This window comes from Parasteatoda tepidariorum, chromosome 6 (genome assembly GCF_982258835.1).
Source record: "Parasteatoda tepidariorum strain Cologne lab strain chromosome 6, Ptep-v5.0, whole genome shotgun sequence".
Classification (NCBI taxonomy): Eukaryota; Metazoa; Arthropoda; class Arachnida; order Araneae; family Theridiidae; genus Parasteatoda; species Parasteatoda tepidariorum.
The window spans coordinates 15887551-15910281 of record NC_141760.1 but is presented as its reverse complement, the minus strand read 5'-3'; the positions used below and the strand labels follow the sequence as shown (position 1 = coordinate 15910281).

The 22731-nt window shown below is 28.7% G+C and overlaps 1 protein-coding gene across 19 annotated transcripts in view; it reads right to left on the bottom strand.

Moving 5' to 3' along the window:
* Nucleotides 1–22731, bottom strand: part of LOC107450753 (membrane-associated guanylate kinase, WW and PDZ domain-containing protein 1) — a 115599-nt gene that overhangs the window by 17835 nt on the left and 75033 nt on the right. For 6 of the 19 annotated variants that reach the window (XM_016066635.5, XM_043053002.3, XM_043053004.3 and 3 more), the window contains exons 8-18: nt 22034–22098; nt 20919–21134; nt 14223–14432; nt 12895–13376; nt 11510–11695; nt 10514–10592; nt 9306–10414; nt 5770–5974; nt 5245–5370; nt 2581–2942; nt 1333–1471 (exon numbers count right to left, since the gene is read on the bottom strand). In XM_016066635.5, coding sequence (XP_015922121.2) covers nt 1333–1471; nt 2581–2942; nt 5245–5370; nt 5770–5974; nt 9306–10414; nt 10514–10592; nt 11510–11695; nt 12895–13376; nt 14223–14432; nt 20919–21134; nt 22034–22098 — 3179 coding nt within the window. The remainder of the gene's footprint in view (nt 1–1332; nt 1472–2580; nt 2943–5244; nt 5371–5769; nt 5975–9305; nt 10415–10513; nt 10593–11509; nt 11696–12894; nt 13377–14222; nt 14433–20918; nt 21135–22033; nt 22099–22731) is intronic. The other 13 variants (XM_043052998.3, XM_071178967.2, XM_071178969.2 and 10 more) reach the window with 3 other exon arrangements.

Below are 22731 nucleotides of genomic sequence, written 5' to 3'. Positions count from 1 at the left end.
TTATCAACAACATGCAGCAAAAAGTCTTTGAAATTTAAGGAGAGCTCTAATAAATAAGTAAGTGACAAAAAAATTGCCGCGACACCTAACATAAAGATGTGATACCGGCAAGGATGGCATTAAAGTTTTCTATCGAACCAAGTGTGAGGTGAGTTAAGGGTGGTATATCAGCAAATAAGGCAAAGAAGTTCGCCTAAACATCTGATATAAAGGTGTGATACCGGCAAGGACGGCATTAAAACTTTCTATTGAACCGAGTTTGAGGTGAGTTAAGGGTGATACACCGGCAAATAAGGCAAAGAAGTTCGCCTAAGCACCTGAAATAAAGGTGCGATACGGGCGAAAACGGCATAGACGTTTTCTAATCAGCCAACAGTTAAGGTGCCTTAACGGCAAGCGAGGCAACGACGTGTGCCAGTGAACATATTCAGCTTTTGATAAAAAGGCAAAAAAGACAAACAAAAGGTACAATAAAAGCCTTTACGGCAATTTTCTCTTCATTCTGTGAAAAAAAAATTTTTCCCCGGTATTAAACAGGCAAAAATGGCAAAGCAATCCAGAGGCAACAAAATAGTCCCGGTCCTTCAACGATTGCCGTCGCTTTGCCTGAAATGCCATGCACTGGCCCTCATTCTGGCCCAGATTTCACTTTATTAACGGAACCGATACGGCGATGAAAAGCCCGCCGTAATGGCACTTTAGGTGTGCCGACATTGTCCCTTCACTAGCCCAAAAGTCGTGTGCTTGTTGGGTTGTGTAAAAAGGGCAAATGCTTTCCCCCAAAAAATATTAAAAAGCAAAAAATAAAAATAAATAAATAATAATATTTTAAGTTTAAAGAAGCTTTTTACCACCCAATACTAATACTATTAAGAGATTTAATAACAAAATAATGATTTGTTCTCAAGTTAAATTATTTCAAACACTTTCATAAATATACAAATAACAATAAAGCAAATGTTAAATTTTTTTGAGATACTTGTCTTAGTCTATATATTAGTCTGCTTTACCCAGAAATTTAGAATTATATTTACCAGCTGCATCTTGAATTGCTATGGTTACCAATAAATAAATTAAATTTAATTTTCTTGAAGTGCAAAAACTACACATTTAAAATGTTTATAGATTTACTAAAAAAAAACTTTATTTGTTTCATTTTCAATTTTTACAGCTAAAGTCAAGAATTTTGCTTGTCATCACAAAACAAAGACATCAATAGTTTGTTTTACACAATATAGTAAGAGAAAATAAAATCAAAAATCTAAAGCAAAATTCTAAAAAACAAATAAAATAAAAATAATGAAATATTTAGAATGTTGATTGAACACTTACCTTCTTGTGAATGTAGCCTGCCTCCTCTTCTAACCAGCAATCTTACAGAATTATTACCTTGCCGGATTAGTTCAATTGCTTCGGCATGAGTCATATTCTTTGTGTTCTTTCCATTTATTTCAATTATCTGATCTCCCACCTGAAAGAATAAAACAATCTATGAAACAATTTAATTATCTTATGATGTCTATTGCTATTCTAATGATTGCTTAGATGGAGTTTGCAGGTACAAGGCTCAAACGTGAGTTTTCCTATGGATTGCCTAACCTAAATGACACTATCTTATTCTTTCTCTTAGGTAGCATCAAATGTTTTTTTTTTTAGGTATAAATGAGGAACTGTAAAAGTGGTTAAATGTCTGAAAAGAATTTTACAACATCATAACTCTGGTTCTAATATTACCATTAACTTAAACTAAAGCAAGCATGAAAGTGGACAAAAATTACTTTTACAATGCAGACACTGGAAGGTGGGAGTGTTCTATGTAATACTGTGATATCAATAAGATACAGTGAAATTTTAATTTTTCTTTAACATAATTTTAAATGTCTTTGAACCCTGCTATATTAAAGAAAATGAAGCAATATATAAGGCTTAATAATCATGAATGATGAAAATTTATCATATTAATAGTTAATAATGTTTTAAATAATTGTCAGTCAGTGATTTTAAATTAAAATCACCACTTACTTTCACCTCAATATCTTCTGATAGATTGCTATGAACAGTTTTAGTCACTTTTGACTGTTTCATTTAACCAATCTGTCAATTAATTTTTTTCAGCAGCATGGATCGTACCCACTTTGTTTGTCCATCAAATAATGGATTTCCAATGTCAAAATACATTTATTTTACAATGTACCACGTAAAAAAGACACAAGTAAACAAATATGTGCACAAACGACTAAAAAAAAAAAAAGAAAAAAAAAGAACCAGCGGAGTCAATAAAATAGTAATGTACGGATAAGAAAAATTCAGAGTGGGCCTCCTCACCAAGGAGAAAACTCCCGGATCAAATATTGGCTTCCGAAAAAAATTCATAAAACTCAACAATGAAGAACTTCGCTCTTTCTGTTCTACAGTGGAGTCTGTAATAATTGGACCCCAAAAAATTACGAATTATGCTTGTGGAACATTGTCGGAAATTTTAAAACTTGAGAGAAAAAAGCATATTTCTGCTTTTTTGCAGAAGTATTTCATCCTAATTAATGACAACAAAACAAAAAAAGTGAGAGAGAAATAAAATACCATTAGCTTCCCATCCTGGTGAGCAGGGCCGTTTTCAGCTATACGCAGCACAAACAATGGCATGTTCTGAAACTCCTTTCCACCTCTTATGCTGAAACCAAACCCCCGTGTTCCCCTGTGCAGTTCTATGGCGTGGTACTGATCGTCCACATCCTCTCCCCTTTGAGAAGTAGATGTGGTGCTGGAGGTGTCATCCTGTGGGGGTCCAATGGTGAGGGTGATGGAGTAGCCAGAGTCCTTAATAAGATTCACTGTTTCACCATGGTGCATATTTAGTATGCTCACATTGTTTACAGCTAGGATTCGGTCTCCCACATGCAGCTGCCCACATCGGTCAGCAGGACTGCCTTCAATGATGCGGCCTGGGCAAAGAAAATAAGAATTTAGAACAAAATAGCACTGAAAAATACATGGGTACAGATGGAATATAACATGAGCTAGAGAAGCTTTGAACGCCATCCCCAGGAATTTATCAGTAAACAATTTTAAAGTCAATCTACACTAAATAAAATCACACAGCACTGGAAGAAATAGGCTTCTTGAAACCCAAGTGGGAGAAATTCTTTTTATAAAGGAATATCAAGTATTAAATTAAAACAGTTTTTAATTGCAATCTAGTTTAAACAATAGTATTATTTTTAAATAACTTAATGTATAAATTTCAAAACAATGATTATTTCTTAAATAAATTCATAAAGTCATAAACATATTTTTTTTTTTTTTTTTTTTAAATATTTAAGCTTAAACTCATGAATAGTTTAAAGTGCATTTTCAATTATAGATATTTTTAAAAACAAAGCTTGTAAGTATTCAAACATAAATATATTATAGCTTTTAAAAATATAACTCAGCTCAGCATTTGATACCTTAATTGTATTTTGCTAAAATTTACTAACATTATAAATAAAGGGAGAACTGGTTCTTCTGTTTTTAAATAAATCAGTTTTACAAATAAAAGAAAATTAATTTAAAACAAAATTTCTAAAATGAAACACATTGTGACCTTAAAATAATTTGTAATAATCTTATTGTGAACAGACGTATCATAATTTAGTTAGATATAAGTATTACATATTTATCTAGTTGCATAAGCTTACATTTTTATTTAGAAGAATAAGGATACTATATGTGAAAAAAATAAATAAATAAAAATTCAAAATAATTTAATAGGTTATACAAATGTTAAAATTTTGTATAATATACTTGAACTATTCTTTGAGTAGTTACCATTAAACAATTGTATGGGTCAATTTTAGTTTCTGTCATTTCAATCAATTTCTTCCAGAGCCCTTAAGTTCATATGAAATGGGTTGTTGCTGATAAGTTAATCTGTTACATCTGAATTAGGTTAATAAACATTTATTTTCAATATTAAATATTTTTTTTAAAACTAATAAGATGCATGAATACAAATTGAATATAATATTATTACTTAAATACAAATAATTATTAGGTATATCAGCAAATTATCCATGTGGTATTTGAGGAAGCAAAGACAGAACGTTAAAAGATGCCTGAATTTTAAATTGATAAGTAACAGATTGAATAGAAGAGTATTGGATAAGTTAAGGCAAAACAGTCCTTTGTGAACCTACTTCTTAAAATAAAATTATACTTTCTACAGCTGAAATGTATGATGGATTTGAACTAATATTCTGATTAGCTATGAAATTTATTCATTTTATTTTAAGAACTTTAAGGTAACAAAAATGTAAATAAGATTTAATGTTAATAATATAAGGTTTTATTTTTTATTTTATTTGCTTATTTCTAATCTGAGTTAGGTCATGGAGGCGAAATGCCAGAAATTTAATTCAGGGATTCGCAGTTTATAGACAGCAATAAAAGGCTACATTTAAAATTTAAAAAAAAAAAAAGTTCACTTTTAATGTGGCTATTTGCACACATTAATAAACCACTTCAGATTAACATACTCACATTAAACAAACTTTTGAATTTTATATCATAAGAATTACTAAAGGAAAAAAAAATATTCAACTAATTTAACAGTTCAAATGCAATTCAAAACATAATTTAAAATGGAATAAAAAGGCTTTTCTTTTCTTCCAGAGAGTAAGTTATATAAATATTGTTCAATCTTTTATTATGTTGCACCAAGAAAATCTTCAACTTGTAAAAACTTTATTACTATACTTAATAATTATTTAATTTCAGCTGGTATTACAACAGTACAGCAACCAAGAAAAGAACCTTGAAATTGTAGAACTTTATTACTATAGATATATTTCATTTCAGCTGGTATTGCACGCACATTATTATGTTTCAATATCTAAGTATAGAACCAGTAATAACTAAATATTAATCACTGTCAATATTGCACACATTTTTGAATGAATACTATTATAATCAGTGAAAAAAATATGATCTCTAAGCAATACTAAATGCATTGCATGAAAATTACTAAATGTAATCCAAAATCTAATATTTAAAAATTATATTTGGAGAACACACTTAAACAAAGCCATTTTTTTCTCTTATCAGATAGTATCTTAAAAAATAAAATAAATAAAGTAAAAAATCAGTTTGTTAAATGAATTATCTTTAGGTCAAAATAAAATTGGTAGCTAAGTACAGTTTTTTAAGAACAAAAAAAAAAAAAAATAAATAAATGATTTGTTGCATAATTAAGCTAAAGCTACTAACCAATTGTAGCACCAGCTCTTCCTACAGATGATATAATCACAAAACCAAAGCCCTCATTTTCCTGGCGTGTAACAGTGACATCATATGGATATATGCTTTCCATCGATCTTGAATGATAGGCAGAATCTACAAGCGAAATAAGGATACGATGAAATAAAACTATAAACCTGAAGATTAGAATACAATAAAAATTGCATTTTCAAAGATTTGATATATTAAGCAATTTTATTTTTAAATGTGAAAGACTTTAAAATCATATTAATTGGCCAGAGTGTAGAAACGATAGGAAGTCAAATATAATTAAATTTTGTCAAGAATTATGTCAAATGTTGTCCCCAAAATTAAGTTCCTAATCCTCTTAAATTAAAGGATTTTTTTTTAAATAAAAATTTTATTAATTAATAGAATCCTATTAAATTAAAGTCTGTTCCGGTCACCCTGTTCAGTCTAAGTCTCATTTTAATTAAACAAAAGCAGATAACATTTCCGACAGACAACCGTAATTTAAAATGTATCAAAACTTACCAACAGATGACACTCTCCGACGAACACCCATGGTAACTTTTCCATTGGTCGTGTTTCCAATCAATTGTACGACACGATGATGAGAGGTATTCAGTACAAGTTGATTATCTACAGATACTATCTCATCACCAGTTCTAAGTCTCCCATCTAAGTCTGCAGCTCCACCAGGAACTATATGGCCAATAGCAACCTTGGAGTAAGAACTCTATAGTTAGATGAAATAAAAACAGCAAGTAGCAATTAATTTTTTGATTTTATATAAAATTAAATTTTTCCTTCACCATTAACCAACTCAATTATTCATATTAGTTCATAGTTAAAATAAAGTTCTGCTGTAAAATGGGTTTAATACGAAAAGATTATTCTTCGGGTTACAAGACTTAGTTAGAGGTGTCAAAGTAACAAGATGCATCCTTTTTTCAGAAAAGCTGTTTCTTAGATTTCAAAAAAAAAAAAAAAAAAAAAAAGATGCCATATGCTATTTTTTTAAAAAAATTTTTTCATCTTTAAACTAAATATATTTTAAACAGTGAAATTACTTGTTTTTTGTAGGTCATTAAATTAAAAGTGTTAGCAGCAACTAGATGAAAAGGCATGTCTCATGTTTTATTATAATCAGAAGTACATACACCCCCCCCCCCCAAAAAAAAAGTTTCAAAATCAGTTGATAACAGTTTCAAATATTTCAAAAAATATATGTTATGAATGATCGAAATATCTTAAGAAGCAAAAGGTGGAAATTGGAAAATATTGCATTGCGTAAATACAATAAAAATAAGTAAACTTTTTTCTATTACCAACTGACAGTGCTTTTGTGAAAATTTAAGCATTTTATTTTTTAAAAAAAATTTCCCGTTGTGCTTAAAATTTCCGAAATTAAAATACCTTATTTTTTGACATACACTGAGTAATGACGATTTTTTAAACACACAGCTAGAAATGATTTTATAAATTTGTTTTTTTTAAATCTAAATTGGAAATGGTAAGGCTTAATATCAAAAAATATTTGACTCTTAACAAGACTTAAGATAAGTTTAAGAAAGTGCTAGATTTAAAATTTGCAGCTACTTTTTGTCACTATCATTAATACCAATTACACAGGCCTGCGATGAAAAAAATGACAAATTTCCATCACTTCAAGTTTTCTTAAAAAATTCAATTTTACTGAAATTTTTATGGACATTTACCATAAAAAAATTTTCTTTTTTAAATTTCTTCCATTCTTGCCTGACCAGCATTATACTTTGATTAAATCTACAAAAAGTACCCCTCTATATAAATATTCCTATCATTGACCCTATTTGCTATTCTTACTCAATCATCAATTTTATGTAAGTTACCTTAATAAAAATAAATTAAAATGGCATGTCGGTGATTTTCTTCTAGAAACTAATGTAAAAAGTTTAAACTCAAGAAACTTATTGCTTTTCTCTCGACCAGAAGTGACTTGAGTGATCTGGCAACAGTATTTTTCCTTATTTTAACCTATAAAAAATTAGCCGGTAGCTCAAAAATTAGTTTATTAGTTAGCTCAAAAATAAAAATTATAACTTCTTTTGTATTTTTCAAAAACTTAAATTTCGCTGGCTTGTGTTACTGTTTGGGCCGTATGACATAGCCGGAAAATGTATTAAAAGAACTAACATATAAATATAAAGTAGAGTTTAAAGAAACAAGTAGAAATGTATAACTTGAAATTAAGCATTTTCAATAAGTTATTATATAAAGAATAATGAATCATTTATATATGCTTTATATACTAAGCATATATAAATAATTATAAACACAAAACAAAATTATAAACAATAAAAAAACCCAGGTGATTTAAATATCTTGATTCATAAAGATATTAAAGATAAAAAAGATACACAAGATAATAAAGATACACAGTATTAAAGATACATGAAAATATAGTTAAGTCACGCAATTAAATATATATCATGCAGGCAGCTAAATGCAAAAACAATCAATATAAAATCAAAATAATTTTCGACATATTTAAAAAATATTGCAATAAGTATTTACAAATAACAATGAAATGTCATTTGATTTAGAACAACTATTTTGTTCTGAACTAAGTTAAGTCTTTTTTGGTAGATTAAAAAATAGTTTTACCACATTTTAACTTCAGTTGTTCTTGTTTAGTTGTTAATATTTTCCTTTTAAAACTTTAAATATAATCTTAGCAATAAATTCTATATACATAACTTTGTTGACACCAAAGTTAGTTAATCATATGGTTCTTAAGACAAACTTTTTTAGGTTCTTATGCATTATACCGTCGACAAACATCATGCCAACGTTATTTTGGTACAATTCAAATTTATTTTAACATAATTAACTGATTATAACAAAGGTGACAAAATACAAATATATCTCATTGCATGCAAAAAATATTTAAATTTGAGCCATTTCCAAATTTATTTTCAGATTTGGTATAAATGATCGAAGAGATAATACATAAGTACCCTTTTTTACATTGCTTTTCTCTCTCTCTCTATTTTTTTACTCATAAAGTTTCATTCTTTAACCTTCGAATGATAACACAAAACAGCTAATGCTTTTTTTTTAATTACTTATAGTTAGCTTTCAATTTTAACTACTTATAATAACAAAATATATAAGGACAAAACATAAAAACAGGAAGCCTCTATCTAATGAACTTCCATTTTGCGAATTTCTCCATTTTGCGATTTTTTTTCCAGGAACTAACAACATTTTGGAAATTTCTTTATAAAATAACTTGTAAATAGCGAAGTGAAATTTCTATTTAACAAAATTTTCTTTGAGATCCACTTTCCCTATTTCCTAAAATATTTCAGAATTTTTCAAACTTGTTAATGCATTTTAGGAGGGAAATGACCTTGAATTGATTTTCGAAGCCACTTAACTTTCAGAGAAAGCAGCAAAATCACTTTCCCTTTTTTTTTGCATTTCGAAACTCAGACAAAATTAACAGATTTTATCAGAAACAATTAATCTTAAGAATGCATGAGATAATGTATATGGAACACGTGTTAAGTTACTTTTAAAATAAACGCTGCTATAATTTTATTCATAAATTTAGTTTTTTTAGTAAAAAATGTATGTAGCATGATAGTGTAACACTGGATAATGTTTTGTTTGATTCTTGCTTTCCGTGCCGCTTTCTCTTATGGTTAAGATTTATAAAATAAATAGTAGATACTAGTTTACAAGATAAAGGTATATCAATTGCTATTTTAATTATGTCTAATGTTTATGAATTTAAAATCTGTTTTGTGTTGTTTAAGTATTTTAAAAGATGATTTTCTATTTAACGAATTTTCCATATAACGAACGTATTAGCGATATTTAGGATCCTCATTAAATAGAGGCCTAACTGTATATATATAAATGGATTAATCTCAGAAAAAAATTAATATATATTAATGAAATATCTTGACAGTCTAAAGCTCTAAAATAAAATTTTTAAGAAATTCATTTTGCTCCATACATCTAGAAACACTGAATGACTTTTTTAAGTATGCTTTAAAGGAATATATGTTTTAGCTTACTTGTGAGCCTTCTTCAGTTCCACCGACTATCCTAAAACCAAATCCACTTTCTTGACGATGGAGAGTCACCGTCATGTCTATATATTCTGGAACACGACTGAGCATCGGTGGTTTTAATACTGATCCAGGTTGTGAATACATTGAGCTTGACGCGTACAAATTGTCTCCCTTGCTTAGAGACACGACCGACGGGTTTTCGTGCTCGAAGGACGTGCCTCGCTTCCTTCGGGACAGACTATCGTACTGAGAACTATTAGGAGAATGACCTGAAGATACAGATCTGTAGATGGGTTCATGGTGTGTATCACTAGGCCCATAGGATCCTGCATGCACAGGTGGCTGACTGTATGGGCCATTGCTTCGCACTGAGTTGGATCGTCTGTAAGAGTCATTCGTGATGTCCTGATGATAACCATCAGGATTCCACTCCAGCCCGTATTCTCGATGAGGTCCATTTTCGTTATGAGGTTTAGCGGGCCAAGAATGGTTACCAGGACTATGAGAGAAAACACTATCTTCGTATGAATCATTAAAGTTTGATCGCGTGTGTGGTGGTACTGGAGGAGGCAGTTTTGGATGTAAATAACCATATTGCCCACCCCCATCCAGCATGTCGGACGAGTGATTAACAGTACTAAAATCAGTAGATTTGTTGAGTTCTTTGTTATGGTTATCTGCCCAATAAGTATCCCTCAATTTACCTAATGTAGTGTACCACGATGGATTAACAGTAGTTTTGTCCAAAGCAGCACTATAAGCAGTTCTTAAGGCAGGACCATGGTCATTTTTCCAATTATTGAGGAATGCAGATGGGCGGTTAACAGCATTGTCTGATCCGTGATCACCCACCGAATGCCTCATCGGATCAGGGTTTAAGCGAACACACTCTTGTTGTTGATTCATGATGCCGTTTCCTCGAGGTAGGTGATTACCATTGAGTCTCTCTAAAGGTTCGGAGGACATGGACTGCGATTTTGGCCAATTCCTCGTATCGACGAGCGGAGTCTTTGGTCTGTTTATGTGAACTGGTTCTTTCTCTCGTGAACTGTAGAGATCGGCAGTCGGTGTCTTGCTGCGGTACATGGTAGACGGTGCTGGTTGATAACCTTCTAAGAATAAATGAGAAGTAATGAGCAATAGGAAGAATTTTGATTGGGTAAGAGAATATTATAAAATGAAAACACTAAGTGAGAGTAAGTAATACAAACCTGTTGATCGGTACGGATAGGAATGAGAAGAATTATTACTAACACTTCTACGAATACCAATGTCATCTGCTGATTTCATCTGCAAATATATTAAATAAATTAAATTTGTCAAAGAACAAAAAATGTATTTAGTTTTTAAAAAAAAGCGACATTTAAAAAAATATTGACGTCGGAAAGAAAATAGCCAATTTAACATTAACAGTTTCTTGTTGTTGTATCATGCTAATGATACAACATTAACAGTTTCGGAAAAGTAAATTGCACTGGCTGTATCCCCCATCCTTAGAAAATCTAATTATTATCAATTAACAATCATGCACAATATTAAAACTTATAAACTAGAACAATTTGAAAAATTTAAAGTTCAATACATTAAAAGAAAGATTAATTATCTCAGTATGAATCAGCATTTAAATAATATTATTGATTTCAGATGATATTATTAAATTTTTTTTTTTTTACTAAGCAATTAGGCTAATGAATTTACACCTTACAACAAAATTTAATTTAATTTATTTTTTCACTTTATAGTATTTAGATTTATAGAAACTGTTTCAAAAGCATTACTATAAACTAAATAATCACTTAGTTAAATATAGTTTTCAAACTACTTATTCGGTGACTTCACATTAGCTTTGACCAACGTGAAAGTTGGTTTTGACCAACCAATTGTTTAAGAAAAGTGAAAATTAACTGCCTATAAAAAAAAAATTATGTCACACAGACAGAGCTGTAAGCTAGAAAGCATCAACATTTAGAAGGTGAAAACAGTTCTTGAGTTAAGAGACACTCTCACAGATTCTTCTTTTAAATATTATACTAAAAATAAAACCTTTAAATATTATAGTAAAAATAAAACCAACTAGAAATTTATTTTTGAAAAAAGGTAGAAAACTTTATTTTAGATTAAATTTAAAAAGAAAAAATATTGCAAAATCAAAGTTGGGATCAGAAATCAGCACAGCACAAAATTTATATATAAAATTGAGTAGATACCTTTGTAACACGAGGTAATAAGCCCCTTTGTATAGTGATATGTGCTGATTTGTCACAGGGACATTCCTTAAGGATCTGCACTACTTCACTGTGAGGAAGCCCACGGATATTTTTGTGATTGATTTCAATTAAGATGTCACCTTCAAGCAGATACTGGCATCGATCTCTATCCAGGATTTTCTTAACCTATAATTAAAATAGATCAGACTTAAAACATTTAAAATATTAATTTTTTGTAAAGGAACAAATATCTCAATGACAAACAGGCCAGTTTAATCAAATATCGTGACAATTATCACAAACACTTAACAAATTGAACAATAGGATCTTTAAAGTGGTGAATAAAATTTTAAGTATTCTAATTAATATCTAACAAAATAAAATTTTTAACATAAACATAAGTCACATTTTTGATTTTAAAATTGTTCCACTAAATTTAAATTTAGTCACAGCATAATTAATTTTACTAATTTAGGACCAACTCTGAAGATTTAATTAAGAATCTTTATTTGGAACAAGGTCAAACAAAAGTAGGTAAGAAGAACTTTATGTGGCAGTTAAGTTCTTTTACCAAAACTAAAAAGTTGAACTGAACTCTCTTTTCTCTCATAATTTCATACCACACTCCGTTTGGCTCGCATGTACCATAAAATTTTTCAGTTCACAGTTAAGCGGGATTGCATTTGAATTTTACTCAAAACATTAGAAAGAAAAATAACTGCTAAGAGACTAGTGGGGGGGGGGGGGGAATCACAGATAATTCAACAATCCAAGAACACTTCTTAAATACTACTTTGATTTTCGAAAAATAAACTAGGTACAATGTTAACTAACATAGAATAAATAACATTAAATGATTGATGCTTTACTCAAATTAAAAGTTTTTAAATTCATAGCTCTAAATTTAAAAAAGAAATCACTTTGATTTAAATGTTTTAACTTCCGGAACTTTAACTGTCGTTACGAAATTTATTAATTTTTTTTTTGCATGGTTTAAAGTTAATTATTTTATGTTTCTGTTAAAAAGGTTGAATTAAAATTCAATTATAATTTTTTACAAGTTCTTCTTTGATCCAAACAAGAAGAAAATCGTTTGCTTCTGCCCTTGAAATAAAAATTACCCAGGATTGTCTGCTTCTAGTGTTAATGTGCAAATTTGGATAGTAAATATGCAATTTCTTCTCTCAGAAATGACCAAATTTTTTAATGCAAATTACAGACATTTCCCTTCTTAATAAAAAAGTGGCAATGGATATGAAAAAGACCTTATAGAAAAATAAATAAAATCAGTAGCTTAATCCTAACAGATTACACTGAAAACTAAAATTAATAGTTTTTATTGAATGAATATTAATTATGGGTAGCAAAAATACAAATTACATTACCTTTTGACCATAAACACTATCAGCAATGGTGAATCCAAAACCATTTTTCCCTTTTACAATCTCCACTGACAAGAAATCAGCTTTATTGGGTACTTGATGATTAACATCATGTGAGCTAATAGAGTGGTCATTACTGCCTGTACTAAGTTCGGATGGATGTTCAAAGTTTCTTTGCCTCTGAGACTGAAACGCAGTGAGGTCGGGCATAGATTTCGCCGAACGTGTCGTCGATTCTGCAGACTCACTGCCCCCATTCATGCAGCCACAAAAACCGTTTGGCCCATTGCCATGGTTACAACTGGATACTGCATTGGTAGTGACTATTTCAGTGTTTGGATCTTCGGGATCAAAAGGCAATTTGAAACCTTGAGCAACACCCAAATGAACGATCTCGCCAGGAGGGATGGACTGGAACAATGAAACAGCATCTTGGTGACTAAAGCCCAGAACACATTGTTCATTAATATATACAAGAACATCACCTAAAATTATATGAAATGATTTATAATTTCAGTACTGCTATACATATTTATTACAATTATATATAAGTACCAGTATGTATAAAAAATACTTCGGGCAAACTTATACAGCAATTTTAAAAAAAGTTCTTATCCTAGTAGAATATGAAACTATAATTTTACATTCAACTTTTCAGCATCAGAGTCAGCATATGAATGAAGACAGCATTATTTTCGTTTTCTAATATAGGGCAATTGAAATTTATTATGAATCCTAATTTTTTTTTTTTTTGCCACAGATGCTATAAACACAGGAGAAATCCTTCAAGACAAAACATTTTAAACTTTATTTAATTTAAACTTTAAAACTTAGAAAATATAGGTTCAAATAAACCAAGAAAGAAATTGCACTGAAATTCTTTATTTTAAAACATAAAATTGCAAACAAATACAGACAGGATTACTTTTCCCTTCCTAACAACAGATATTTTACATTTAAAATTAGTATCGAACAGGATTGAATAGAAAATTATTTTATTTATTACACATTTGAAATCATAATTATGATTCATACTAAATATATAACCTATCTTAGATAGCTATAGAATATTCTTTAGCATTTTATTTGAAAATAGAGTTTTAAATAATAATAAAAAAATGAAACTATTAAAATAATCTAAAAATTTTTTCTTCTAAACAAGCCCTACTTATTCATTTAGAAGTAATGATTGTTTTAATACTTAATCATGCAATGAACCAAGATAGAAAAAAATCTAACAGATGGAATTTTTTAAAGAAAATTTTTGTATTTCAGAGAGATTTTTAAAAAAGCAGAAGAATTCTGTAGAATATGCATCAATAATATCATACCCATCTTCAGTTTTCCATCTTGCCATGCTGGTCCATGAGGAACAATCGCTTTGATTTGCAAGAAGTCACGAACGTCCCCGTCGTCTCCACCCACTATTGTGAAGCCAAATCCCCTGGCACTTTTCACAAGACTAGTTCTGATCATGAAAGGTTCCAGATCAGCAGGATTGGAGGTGAAGACGTAAGGCAGTTTGTAACCAGAACCACGCACTATGAAAAAATTATTCACATTTAGAATTCAGCACACAAGAGTTGCATTTTGAAATTCCACTTATTTATTTCATTTTTTTAAACAAACACAATGTTAATTTAACTATTACTCATCTTAATAAAAAAAGGAAGGCCTGCTCAGTGTTTTTAGATTAAATAATACATACACAACGTAACAAGCTATTCTTATGCTAATGTTTCTATGGGTGCTCGTTACATTTTTATGTCTAGATTTACATAATGCAATTCTATACACTGCTATTTTTCACAAATTACATTAACTTCACAATCTTTAAAGCAAATCTAACTTAATAAATTTGTTAGTTTATAGTTCTAACAGGGTTCCCACTCAATTTTTAATAAAAAATTCAAGGACTTTTCAATGACTTTCAAGGACCTATTCGGCATTGTTATATGCTAAAGTACATGTCAACCAGATTTTATCCTGCCTAGAAATTGTATATTTTTAAATCACAATGCTTATTTGACAAAAAAAAAATATTTATTAAATTTATCAGCAAACAATACAAATGGTTGATAGTTAGATAGCTGTTTCAAATCACTTAAAAAAATTCCAACAAAAAAAAAAAAAAAAAGCTCCAATTGACATAGGATACTAGCCAACATTTAAAACTAACATCATGATGAAAAATTTAATGAAGTGAATTAGAATTAATGAAACTGAATGAATGTATAATGCATATTACATTAGCGTGAATTTTAAAATTTAGTGAACATACCTAATTTTCACTAAGCGTAATTTTTAAATAGCATTTATACGAATCTAGATATGGGTCATTCTCACAAAAACAGTCATTTTCATGTCCCCAGTATATTTTATGTTTGTTTTACAACTTACGAAAAAAAAAATTTCAGGGAAAGTGTCCTTCAGAATGCAAGCTAACAAAAGAATAAAAATAAAATTATCAATTTTTATTTTTTATTAATTTTAGGTAATAAAAATATGCCAATATGTCATTCCCTCACTTGTCCCCACTGCTGCTTTAAAAAAAGAAAAAAATTGTTTCTGAAATAAAATTTTTTTTTTTTACAAATTTGTGTTTTTTATTTGAGAATATTGAAATATAGAATTCAGAAAATAAATTTTAAATTTAATTTCTGATTAAAATATTAACACAGCACTATTTTAAACTTTGTCCCCAGTGTTTCGCGTCATTCCCTCACAACAATGTTCTTATCACCTGCAATCATCTTAGAATAAAAATATTTTAATAAAAACTTCAGAAGTTAACAAGTGGCATCATAGAACAAAATTGCAGTATGTTTCCATCTTCAACTTAAAGAAGCTTTGCAGTGGAATAAATTTGAATGAATCAAACCAGGTAAAATTTTTTACAATTGTCATTCCCTCATGTCGTTTTTCAGAGTAAAATAAAATACAACTTCATCGAGAAAGTGGATAATTATATGTTGCTTTCTAGTATGAATATAATTGTATGTGATTGATAAAGCCTAACTGTTATTTTTAAATTTTATTGAATTCGTCATTCCCTCACTAGTGTACAGGGTTCGCCAAGTGGGCCCACTTTGAAAAAACCCGCCCGGGTTTTATTGGGCGGGCCCACCTTGAAAAAACCCACTTGGAGCGATAAGTGGGTTTTTTCAAAAAAAAAAAATTTTTTTTTTTACTAAAACTTATTGTTTCACATTTACTTTTATATAATTTATTGTGCAGCATAAATTTGTCAAATAGAGTTGCATGATTTATATGATTAAGTTTTTAATATTAGTAAAGTAAAAGAAACTCGAATCTTCATATAATTTTATAGTAGGTTCCTACTATTGAAAACTTCAAGTGGGTTTTTTTCAAAAAGTAATATTTTAATGATATTAAATGAAATAAAAATTTAAATAATATACTCTGAAAAGATCAATTTTTCAAATATTGTTGCATGCTTTATATATTAATAAACAGGTTATTATTATTAATTCATATGTTTAAAAAAATTGAAAAGAAACAATTTTTTTCTTTTTTTACCAAGTGATACATTAACAAATTTAAACAGTTTTATTTTCTGGCTTTAAAAAAAAAAAAAATGCTAAAACTTTTTATCAGAGAACTTTTTAAAATTATTTATCTAAAAATGGAATCATTTTCCTAGGGTTAATTACTTGTAACCAAATGGGACAAGTAACTGATACTCTTTATAATCATAAGTAGTTTTAATTTCACTTTCCATTAACCTTATTATAAAAACACGTAAGACCATTAAATATTTATTTCAGTTTTTACTGATTATAAATATTTACTGATTATAATTTTATAATAGGTAATATCCATATGTTTAATAAATATAGTAAATAAATGTGTGTAAAAACAAAAAGATTAATAAACTTGTTCCTTTTATATTACTGCATTTATATTTTATAATTCCTAATTTAAAAAATTATGAAACGTAATGTACTTAACAATAAAGAAGATTCAAATATGTAGTGATAATGCGTTATTTAAACTTAATATAAAATACATATAACCAGGGTTCCCCAAGTGGGCCCACTTTGAAAAAACCCACTTGGTGTTTTTTTTCACAAATTGTTTTTTTGTTTTAATTTGGTTCAAAAAGAAGTATCTCCTAATACTATCATTGGACACATTGCTGAAGTTAACAAATACTTTAGAAATTTGAATCAAGCACATGGATGGGCAAATGAAAAAAAACTGCTTGATGACCAAATGATACTAGGTGGAATTCATATTGTGAGCACGTAAAAACTTTTGCCAATAATTACCATAAATATGAAGAGATTGTTCTTGAACATCAAAATGAATCTAATAATGATATGTTGGGCTTTACCAATAAACTATCAATTGGGAAAAACAGATATCAATTGTTTCTTAAGCTTTAAAAAAGCTTCAATCAGAAAACATTTCAATTTCAGAAGCTGTTGAAATATGAATTAACTTACTATCATGTGATGAATTAGAACCCCATAAACATTTTGTAAAAAGATTCAATCAGGCTGTTCAGCCACATAATTTATTAGCATATGCATCCTGGATCTTGAAACAAGGGGACAATTTTTAAATGATGAACAAGACCAATTAGCAGAAAACTGTCTTTCTAAGCATCATCCAGAATTTCTGCCACGTGTTATGGCATTCAAAATTTCCGATCCTGAATACTTTCCAAAATCAATGATGCTTGACACTGTTATTCAACAGTTTTCATCAAAAAAATAGTGGAAAATTATGGCAAAAAAAAAATAAATAAATAAATAAAAAATAAGTAAATAAAATCCATTGCTTCCACAAAGTTTCTGTCAATTCTTTTTTATTTGCACTCAGCACCAGCATCCTCTGTCTCTATAGAAAGACGCTTTTCAACTTTCGGTTTGGTGCAGAGTGAACTTCGAAATAGATTAGGAATAGATAAAGCTACAAAACTCGTAAAAGTGTATCACCATCTAAGAGAGAAATGTAGACACTTTGAATCTGTTGTATGATAATAATAATAAGGGAAAAAATGGACCTTTTCTTAAAGTTAACTCTTAACATCTGCTGACAATTTTTAACTATTTGGAGAAAGTTTATCACAATTAAAAAACAGTTAAAAATTAAAATATTACTTTTAAGATTTTTTAAATATTATTAAGATTTCATTTGAATACAATTTATTTTGTTTCTTTTAATCATGTTTAAAAATATTGAAAGCAAACAAAAAAAATTTCTATTAAGTGATACATTAAACAACAATAAACAAATTTAAAGTTTTATTTTCTGATTTTAAAAATAAGCTATAACTTTTTATATATGCTTTTTAGTGTATGTATTTTAAGATTAATTTGTCTTTTGAAACTATAAAGTTAAAATGTATCTAGAAATGCATATATTTATCTAAATATTTGAAAAAAGGGGCAAGTAACTGATACTCTTTATAATTATACGTAATTTTAATTTCACTTTCTATTAATCGTATTATAAAAACATGGAAGACCATTAAATATTTATTTCAGTTTAATTTTAATACAGGTAAAAGTCAGATGAAATTTTAGTGTTTACTTATACAACTCTATTTAATGAATAAAAATATTTTCACAGTGAAATTTATGAGTACTAAATGAAAAAACCCAATTTTCCCCGGGTTTTTTCAATAAAACCCAGGCGGGTTGGGTTTTTTCAAAAATCCCCGGGTTTTTTCAAACCCTGCTAGTGTATAAAGTGAGGGAATGACGCTGAAGTGAGGGAATGATTCAAGATGAGTATATTATTAAATTTTTTTTTTGTTCAATCGTGCCAGCCAATTTTATTTCCCAAACCTGTAAAAACTATTAAATATATAAGACTAAATTATAATAAATATTAGATATACTTAGTATGTTATCATTTTCAAACTTTAGGTAGATGTAACTTAGATAAAAACATGTATTAAAATAAAATATCATTCCCTCACTATTAGTGTCAGTCCCTCACTTTTTAAATAGTGAAAATAATTAATTTACTTATTAATTAATTTGAAAAATAAATTAATAAATTGAATTATTAAACTAATTTATTTATTAAATTAATTAATTAATTATCATAAATTAATAATTATAAATTAATTATTTAAAAAATTAATTAATTTAAATATTAAGTATAATTTATAGGATATATACTTTCTTTATAATGCCATTACATATTTCTATTAATATAGAAAGTTTCTGAACTTTTTATTCACTTTACTTTTTTGGGATTTTATGAACTGAAAAATGACAGTTTTCGTGAGAATGACCCATATACTACATGTGAATCAAAATTATAAGAAAGGTGAAGTCTCGAAGATTGCGTAAATCACATAGCACAGTGTGTGATTTGTACAATAAAATGGAATTGTGGCAAATGTTTTTTTAAATCGGAATAATATGAATAGCAAATGATAGAAAACGCATGAACTAACAAGACATAAATCAAAATGTGAGATACATAAATCACTTTAATGTGAATTCTGCGTGATTAGCTAATAGTTTTCATATGAATAGTGATCATTATGATGTAAATTGCAATTTGTGATTCGAAAGGTTCTTAATATAGAACAGCTATGTGTAATCCTTAAATCATTTTGATGAGAATTGTGGGCAGTAATTCTTGAATTTTCTCTTTTATGAATCGCAATGTGATTTGTAAACTACTAGAATGAGAATTGTGAGGCATGATTCTGAAATTACTTAAATACGCATCACATTATATATTTCAGAAATAACTTTAATTGAAATCATGATATGTGATTGATAAATCACTTAATGGGAATCATGATGTGTGATTTATAAAATACATTAATATGAATTCTGATGAGTAATTTGCAAATCGATATGTGATTCCTTAATCACTTTCAGTTAAACCACAATTCGTAGAACCTTTTATATGAATTCCGATCCGTTAAAAATTGCATCAATCTTAATTTCTATAATTTTCCTTTGAATTTATTTATTATTTCTTTACTACTTTTTTGTAAGAAAAATTGGTAGTATTTTAATTCATAAAAAATCAAGTACTTTTCAAGTACCCTATGGCAGAATTCAAGGACTTTACAGGGTCCTGATTTTTTTAAACCAAATTCAAGGACTTTCAAGTACCGTGGGAACCCTGTCTAATGTGTTTTAAACTATTTGCATTAAAAAATTATTTTAAAGCCTTTATATGAATCAGTTCTAGATGAATAATTATGTTTAGTAAGTAAATTTAATGATATGTGAAATGATCATCAAATTTATTGATCATGATTGCGAATAGATCATTAAAAAAAAATTCTATACATGACAAAGCCTCACTTCTCAGGGGTAATGCTATAATGATCTTCTACAGTGTTTTAGTTTTTTATTATTATTCATGCATAGCTTTTAAAGCCTAATAAATTATTTGCTCACGTTTGCTAAAGCAGAAGGCATACTCTCACCTGCTGCATTATTCAATATCACTTGAAATCAAGTCATATGACAGTTGATATGCTGATAGCAAAATATAACTTTTAGTACAACTTACGCATGAGTGCTAAAATATCACGTATTCCTAATCAATATTATAATAGGTTAAACCGAAAAATTAAGGAGCACTTTTTAAACCAAGAGATAGATATTTAAAATAGAAGACTTCACAAGCTAATCACTTCCTTAAGTCATAACTGTTGATTAAATGGTATAAAGGAAAATAAAATTATTTCCCCTGCCTATAATGTGAATTTCAGATGGGGTTATTTCAGTCTCTTTATAGAAATATTTAAAGTTCTAGGTAAATAAAGAAAAAGTATTGCGTTATTAACATTCATTTTTAAGATAAAATATTTTGTAAATAATCAGCTTTTACGACATAATATTTCATGAAGGATCCTGCTAATGAGTCCAAATTTCTCCATATATCACAGCAATATGCAATTGATCCTCCTTACTGAATATTATCAATACTTGCTCTTATCTTTTACTCAAAATTATAAAGATGAAGAAAAAAAAAAAAAAAAAAAACTTGACAGTCCTGTATTTTGAAAGACTTACGTCCGGCATAGGGAGCTCCGTCCTTTCCAGGGCGCTGTTCTTCTTTGAGGCTGGATGCATTTCTCTGAAGACTGTTGTTATGACCCTCTCCATGCTTTGGCAATGAATTGACTCCTAACTGAACTCCATTTGAATTTTGATCAACTGTGCGATCAGATTTCTCAGTTCTCCAGCTATTGCGCTGAGAACTTTTTATTGAATCATCTTCATGAAGAGCTACAGGGGAAGAAAATTAATATTACAAGAGAAAAAATTTACTGAAATTTTTCTAATGAGTAGACAATTTATCAGAAAAATGTGCACTTTAGTGTGACCGTTCCATTTCCGTGACAGAAATGTAAAGTTCTATCATTTCCTACTCTGCCATTTTTACTGTTCATTAGAACATCTGGTCTGAGTTTTATCATTCATTACAATAAAGTACCCTAATTTTTTTCTTTTACAACCTCTAGTTAATCACTTCAAAAATAGGTGTTAATTATTTCTGTGCATTCAAAACAAGCATTTTTTCCTTTGGCAACCAATCAATAATTAACAAGAGTCTCCAGGAAATTATTCCAATCTTTAGTTCTTTTGATGTTACTGCTAACATAAAAAAATATTGAATTCTCTATGGATTAAAAAAGAATGAAAGGAATCCCTTTTCTTTACCCAGGTGTTCCTAACGTTATCTATGGTTAAAAGATATTGAAATATCTGTTACTTTTCATTATTAACAGTTACAACCCTATACTGCATCCTTGTGTGGAAATGTGAGTCTCCTATATGCATTCATAACTTATGTTATTCTTATTCCAAAAGATTCAATGAATTAATTAATCATATTTTGCCTTTAGAAAATTATATTTTATTCACTCTTTCTGTACTTCTAATGGATGGTTAGCTTTTACCTAACAAATAATGTACTTACATCCTTCTAAATTTTTATATTTGCTTAGACCCAGCTAACCAAAACCCACTCAATTTCAGGAAGAAAAAAAAATTCCCTTAATTTTCCAGGTATAACGGGAAAATTTCAATGAAAATCCAAACCATATTTTATCAATACCATGCAATTTTTCATCAGACAACTTTGAATTTCTTAAAAATAACAAGAATTCAAATTTTTTACTTACATGTGGTGGAGTTCTTCCTTGCTTGAATTACAGGATTTTCATATTGTGTCTTCTTATTGATGTGGCTAAACAAACCATGGAAATGTATGTATTATTCATATATTCTATTTTAATTACACTTTAATAAAAAAAAATATATTGAATAACGATAGCAATAAAAAAAAAGGTAACGATACAATTTTCAAATATTTATTTTTAATTAATGAAACCGGTAAAAGCAGCAATGTAAGTACATTTAGTGCTCTTCATAAATTATGTCCCGTCTTGAGTGGAGGACTTCCAGAAAATTAAGATTTCATTTTTTAAATTAAAATAAAAACAAACAAAAATCAAAATAAGTACAGACATAATAACTATTATTGTCATGCTCACAAACATAGTTAAAATTTTAAAAATAAAATTTCAACATGGAGCGTTGTTTTGAAACTGCAAGTAGTGAATGTCATATAGTATGCAAGTGACATAAGGGGGTATATGATATTGGGAATTAAGACACTTTAGAAAAGGGGAAGGAGAGAGGGTTCAAAGTATGGAGAAAAAAAATGAGTGACATCATTTATGAAACACCCCTTTAGCACTTGGGAAACCTTGGTATGGAATGTTTATTCAAAATCAGAAATTTCAACAATATAATTTTGATTATTACATAAAGACTCAAACAGATGCATAATTGCTTAATAGTATACAATGCACAGATA